General features: G+C 46.9%; 1 protein-coding gene across 1 annotated transcript; it reads right to left on the reverse strand.

Annotated features, from left to right (window-relative positions):
- Window positions 1-994: 994 nt before the first annotated feature.
- Window positions 995-5,646, reverse strand: MRPL16 (mitochondrial ribosomal protein L16). The gene is made up of 4 exons (XM_047071788.1): window positions 5,497-5,646; window positions 5,078-5,143; window positions 2,746-2,894; window positions 995-1,695 (listed from the first exon to the last, which is right to left on the reverse strand). Exons 1-4 carry the CDS (start codon window positions 5,552-5,554, stop codon window positions 1,210-1,212), a joined length of 759 nt encoding a protein of 252 aa, XP_046927744.1. The 5' UTR covers window positions 5,555-5,646; the 3' UTR covers window positions 995-1,209.
- Window positions 5,647-5,972: the final 326 nt, after the last annotated feature.

Below are 5,972 nucleotides of genomic sequence, written 5' to 3' on the forward strand. Positions count from 1 at the left end.
TACATTAAAAACCAGTGTTCAACTCTTGAGAACCATGTAACTATTTAGATATATTTGTAACTTTGACAGTAAATTATTTTCTTTGCTGGAGATCTTAACGTTTTAAGAAGGTGGGATTAAAAACTGACAATTCAAGTCAGTGTGCTGTTTTCTACCCACTTTCCAAAGCACATGGTTTACCATTTATATCTATTTGTGGTTCTTTTAGTTTGAACAGGGGTTAGAAAACTGCCGGCTAGCTCTGAAAACTAGATGAATCTTGTTAAGGACAGACAGGGAGGTGGCAACATGGGGATTTAACACACGGGGCCCTTATTCATCCAGCATATTTGAGTGCTGTGTGGCACGTGCACTGTACTAGAACCTACAGGGACACATCACTGGCCCTCCTCAGAGAACTTCAGACCTAGAAAGGCCAACTTCAACTTCTATTAGTTCTTGTGTTAAAAGGCAAAGGTTACGTTCCTTATCTTATTGTCCAACATCTCCCTTTGCCTTCCAGGATTGAGAGATGGGTAGCTGGGCATAAATAAATATCTGTTCAATCAAACAATGTGTGTCCCACTGTTTCTTTCTTTGATTTTCCAAAAATGTTTCTAACTAGTAAATATCATAGCAACTTGCTCCTGAAGCGTGTACATGTAACAGGTAGTACAGAATTCCCCACTGTCTGAAAGTAGAGCGTTCCTAAGCTGAAGAAATGTACAGCCAAGTAATTACCATTTTGTGAGAGTGAAAATCCTCTTCGGATTTCTTCCAGTTCGAGAAAAAACAGTTACTAATGAAGGTCTTTGGTAAAAGCGAAGTGATATGAAGCAAACTTGCAGACGGCAGGGAAACCCATACAGATACTAAGTCCAACTTATAACGGAGGTGGGAGATGGAAGGATGTTTCAGCCCTGAAGACATTCATCTTACAGCTGGGGAGAACCAGACCCCCTAACAGGCCAGCCTCTTGACCATTTAAGGATTAGGAATGACCAATGAGAAGTTATTTCCTGAGATGATCCTCAAACTTTATTTGATGTAAATACAACGCACTTAAAAAAATCAGCAGATAGTGTACAATCTTTCAGAACTCATTTACTCATACACTGCTCCTCAGTTAGATATCAGAGCTACCCGAAGACTTGGAGGGTAGGCTGATGGGAATAAAAGTGTAGATTCTTTCTCTCAGCAGCCTTTGTACACTTAGTTCTCCCACTCTCACTACACACGTTCAGGCATATAGAACTTGCCCCAGTACCGTCCCTTCTGGGCCAAGTCATACGGGCTCAGGACTTTGCGTATCCCCAGCATGTTGGCAGTGGCTATGCGCTCAAAGGTCCAGGGGTTTTGGTTGTTCTGTTCCCTTTCCTCTTGATCTTTCCGCATCTTCTCTAGAGTCTCACGGCTCACAGCCTTTGCTGGGAAGGGCAACTTGTGGGCCACCTGGTCGAGGAAACCTTGTACCTCTTTGAATTCACAACGCCCACCCATCTCTACTATGAGACGGCCAGCCTTCACGGGAGTCACGTAGTGATCAATGGCACCTTTGCCTCCCCCCATGCGCTGTCCCATACCCTTGCGGGTGATGGGCTTGAAAGGGGCTGGTACTCTCCATAAAGCAAACATGTTCTTGGGGTCCAGAGAGCGGTTGATTGTCAGGCGCATCATTTCAAAATGGCCCCAGTGGAGGTAACCACCACCCAGTGCCTAAAAGTAGATGAAACAATTAGAAACACGTGGGGACTTAGGTATCTTTTATGGGCTCTTTCATAATAACTGCGGCTTCAATGATATATATAAAGATAGAAATAGAAGTTCTAGTAAGAACCATGGAGGAAAAGCCTAGGGTACAGTAATAAATGAGAACAAGGGTGGACCCATTTCAGTGGATAACCAGGGAAGGCCTCTTTGAGGAGATGACACTTAAAGCTGAGGCCAGAATGGTAGGAAGTGGCCAAGGGAAAACAGACAATAGTTACAGGCAGAGGAATGGGGTATGTGAAGGCCCTGACACAGTAAGGGGCTTGGGGAGTTGGAGCAGAAACCAGAGTGACTGGAGCAGACTAAGGGACAGGGCTTGGGCATGAGGTTCTGAGAGGATGGCGGGGCTGCTCATGCAGGCTGTGGGAAGGACCATAAAATACTGCTCTGGACGCCTGATGGGAAATCAATCCTAGTTCACACCCATTTGTGCAGCTTCTGACATCAAGTCTTCATGGGAGCTACCTGAGTAAGGAAACAGTTGTCCCACATCCTCAGTCATGGGTAGTTTTATTTCTAGCAGAGGTCTGAGAAGATTTCACAGTATGATTATAGGGGCCAAATAGGTAGCCTCTTCCTTTTCCTGCTTTTACACTATCTGCACTCTACACGAAAAAAAAAAGAGAACTCAAATGTTTACTGGGTAGCGCACATCATTTTAAAGAGCAAACGGTGGGGGCGCCTGGGTGGCTCAGTCGGTTAAGCGTCCAACTTTGGCTTAGGTCATGATCTGATCTCATGGTTTGTGAGTTCAAGCCCCGCGTCGGGCTCTGTACTGACAGAGCCTGGAGCCCGCTTCAGATTCTGTCTTTCTCTCTCTGCACCTCCCCCACTTGTGCTCTGTCTCTGTCTCTCTCTCAAAAATAAACATAAAATAAAGAGCAAATGGTGGCAGTTCTAATAACACCTGTGGAGGAAGAGAACAACTCCAAGAGCATGAGATTTTGCTAATCCCTGACTTCCATCCTATAGCCACTTGACACTGAACTCACTTACCAAGATTGCAAAACTGCCTTCTGTGAACTCGGTGGCTTCGGTAGAAGGTCCTCGTATGTCACTCAAGTTCTTGGGTTCCCTTCTGACTTTTGGCACAAGTGGAACCCTCTCAACAAATCTAAGCTTGGGCTTTTCAGGAATGGAAACATCTAAAAAGAGCACAACCAAGAATAAATACAACAACACATTTCGAAGGATCCATTTTCTTCTAGAAAGATTTACAACAATCAAGTGAAAGTCTTGAAGTTACCACTAAAAAGTAATTCCAGAAGCATATTGGGTTTTTCCTGCCAATGCTTTTTTTCCCAGTGTCAACTGGAATCTTTTGGTTATGACAAGACTTAACGGAGAGGCTTCTGAGCCTTTGAAGATGCGCAGTTTTAACCTTCAAACGAAACGCACTCTCTGCCTGAAACTAGAAGCGAGACCACTGGGAAGGTACAGAGATCAAGAATGTCACAGAGTTAAGACTGGCTAACTTTTTTTTTTTTTTTTAATGTTTCCAAGTGCTAGACACAGAGTAGAATGCTTTGTGTGCACTATCTCATTTAATCTTTAAAGCGATTTTATAGCTTAGGAATTTCTTAGGGCTTCCCTTTTTAAAAATGTTGAACATTTTCAAGTTTAACACACATAATCAAAGGGCCAAATAAAAAGTGTACAGCTCAGTGAATTATCACAAAATGACTGCATAAACACATCCACATTAACACACCCAGATCACGGAACAGAACATTAGGCGGGTACTATTTTAAAGCTGTTTTATAAAAGGGGAATGTGAGGCCTAGAGACATTTTGTAATTTGTTCTAGGCCATTCAGTGAAAACAGCAAAGTCAGACCGTATGACTTTTTTTTTCTTCTTCAAAATACTACATGGCCTCTCTGGATGTTAATGGGGGTAGTGGAAAGAATATTTACTACAATGAATATGAAAATATCTACATTCTCCTGCTCTGCCACATTCTTTTTTTTTTTTTTTTTTGTAATATTTTAAAAAGTTTATTTATTTTGAGAGAGACAGAGACAGTGTGAGCGGGGGAGGGGCAGAGAGAGACTCCGAAGCAGGCTCCACACTGTCAGCATAGAGCCCAATGTGCGGCTTGAACTCACGAAATCACGCTATCAAGACCTGAGTGGAAACCAAGAGTCGGACACTTAACCGACTAAGCCACCCAGGCGCCCCTCTGCCATGTTCTTGTTAAGAAACCTACAACCCAGGAATCCTTTGATCTGTGCTCTATTTCTACAGGGCTTTTCACGCTGACACCTGTATGCTGCATACAATGGGCAACAGCTTGCGGCACTGAAGGCAGGTGGACTGAAATGCAGGCCAGACGTGCTGCATCCTTCTTTCCTATCAAATGTTCTGACAAGTTGGGAGGAAAAAAATTATAACTTTTAAGTCATTTAAAACAGGTCTATAGTAAAACAAGCATGGCTTTGCCATGGAGTCAAACACAAAACAGGAGCCTTCAAGGAAATACCAAATTATTAATGGGCTATTTAGGGTTACAGAAACTGCCCATTCTCCTCCAGTTTCTACAAGCAGCTACAGAGGAACTTAGTGATGCTTTCTCTCACCTACAAGTCCATATGTATTTCCAGAGCACAGAGTCGTTTAACAATTACGTGCAGAAGCCAAAGCCCTCAGAGGTCAAGGATGCTTTTTTTTTTTTTTTTTGAGATTTCCAATATATTAGCGATATGGTAAATTAGGGACACCTGGGTGGCTCAGTTGGTTAAGTACTGACTCTTGATTTCAGCTCAGGTCATGATCTCACTGTTTGTGAGTTCAAGCCTGCATCTGGCTCTGTGGTGACAGCGCGGAGCCTGCTTGGGATCCTCTCTCTGCCCCTCCCTGGTGCACGCTCTCTCTCAAAATACATAAATAAACTTTAAAAGAAAAATAAAAGATATGGTCAATTAGATTTACAATTGAGGTTTTTCTTAACGTTTGTATTTAATAAACCAATGCTTTTCACATACGTTGTTATATGACCGCATATATGTGACATCCTTTAGAGAGAACATCAAAAGTTCAAATTTGATGCCAATCAGCCATGGCTGAGGGTGGACCATGCGCCCCAGTTGGTAGGCCATACGGGACCCATCCCATGACACATCTGCTCCAGAAAAGCAGGGACCTTTGTGGGTCTCTCTCGTTTTCTGATGTATCCCCAGTGTTCAGAACACTTGGCATACAGTAAGCCCTCGATACAAGTTTACTGAGCGAGTGAATGGAGATAGGAAGTACAAGAACCCTCCTACGTCTTCACCTACACTCTTCTAGAGTCCATCAGAGAAAAACACGAAACTGACACAAGCTCTCACCCTCAAAAGCCGGCACCGGGAGCAGCGTCTTCAGGCCAGCACTGGCGGGCGGGGCGACCCAGGAATCTACAAAGACAAATCAAATTAAAAGACGAAAGCGACAAGACCTGGGCCCGGCACAACCTGGACCGGTCACTCCTAACGGAGTGCCCTGATAGTGGGCCGCGGGTTCCACTACGTGGGCTCACAGGCTCAGGGCTCCCCAAAGAAGCCCGCTAGTAGGGGTCTCCGGGAGCCGACCCCCCCACCCCCGCCCCAGGTGGCCGCCGCTCTTCGCCACGAGTCCCCGCGGCGGGGGAGCGCGGCCCCTACCCAGCGCTTCGGTAACCGTCGGCAGAGCCTTCCCGGAGCTGGCGAGGTGCCGCACTGACGCTGGGAAGGAAGGGGACGTCTTCTGAGTGACCGAGGGGCCTCCTGACCTGACAGTAGCTGCGTTCGCAGGAGCGGCGCCCCCACGCGAGCCAGCACCCGCCACATGGCCACGCGCACCCGGCCGCGCCGGGCTCCCCGCGGCGATCTCGGCGACTCCCGGGACACGGCCGGCCCGGAAGTCGCTTTCGCATCGGTCCACTCTGCAGAGAGTCCCGGCGGAAGCGGAAGAAACCGGGCCGCGGGGTTTAGGTTCCGCGCGGGCATCCGCTAGCCACGCCCCAAACCCCCGGTGCCTTCTGGGAGTCTCCTTACAATCCGAGGTCTTTCGTGGGATGCGGGCGGCGGCGTCCGGCTTCCCGGGCCGAGTGTCGCGCTGAGAAAGCTTGGCTTCACCCACCCGGTTGCGCCTCCCAGCTCACTGCATTAAGCCCCTTGTGTGGGGGGGGGGCCGCTCAGAGGCATTAGGAAAACACCACTGATCATTCACCGTGGCCTGAGCTTTTAGCGGGCGCTTGCAGTGTGT

The sequence above is a fragment of the Lynx rufus genome, unplaced genomic scaffold (assembly GCF_022079265.1).
Source record: "Lynx rufus isolate CCGP_SWC_20201006 ecotype Redwood Valley unplaced genomic scaffold, mLynRuf1.p SCAF_9, whole genome shotgun sequence".
Classification (NCBI taxonomy): domain Eukaryota; kingdom Metazoa; phylum Chordata; class Mammalia; order Carnivora; family Felidae; genus Lynx; species Lynx rufus.

What these genes read in the sequence shown, in the direction of transcription:
- MRPL16 (XM_047071788.1), bottom strand. Translation starts at nt 5,554, where the DNA reads ATGTGGCGGGTGCTGGCTCGCGTGGGGGCGCCGCTCCTGCGAACGCAG. An exon ending in CCCGGTGCCGGCTTTTGAGG is followed by an intron (nt 2,895 to 5,077) that starts GTGAGAGCTTGT and finishes TGCTCTTTTTAG; the next exon opens with ATGTTTCCATTCCTGAAAAG. An exon ending in AAGGCAGTTTTGCAATCTTG is followed by an intron (nt 1,696 to 2,745) that starts GTAAGTGAGTTC and finishes ATCTACTTTTAG; the next exon opens with GCACTGGGTGGTGGTTACCT.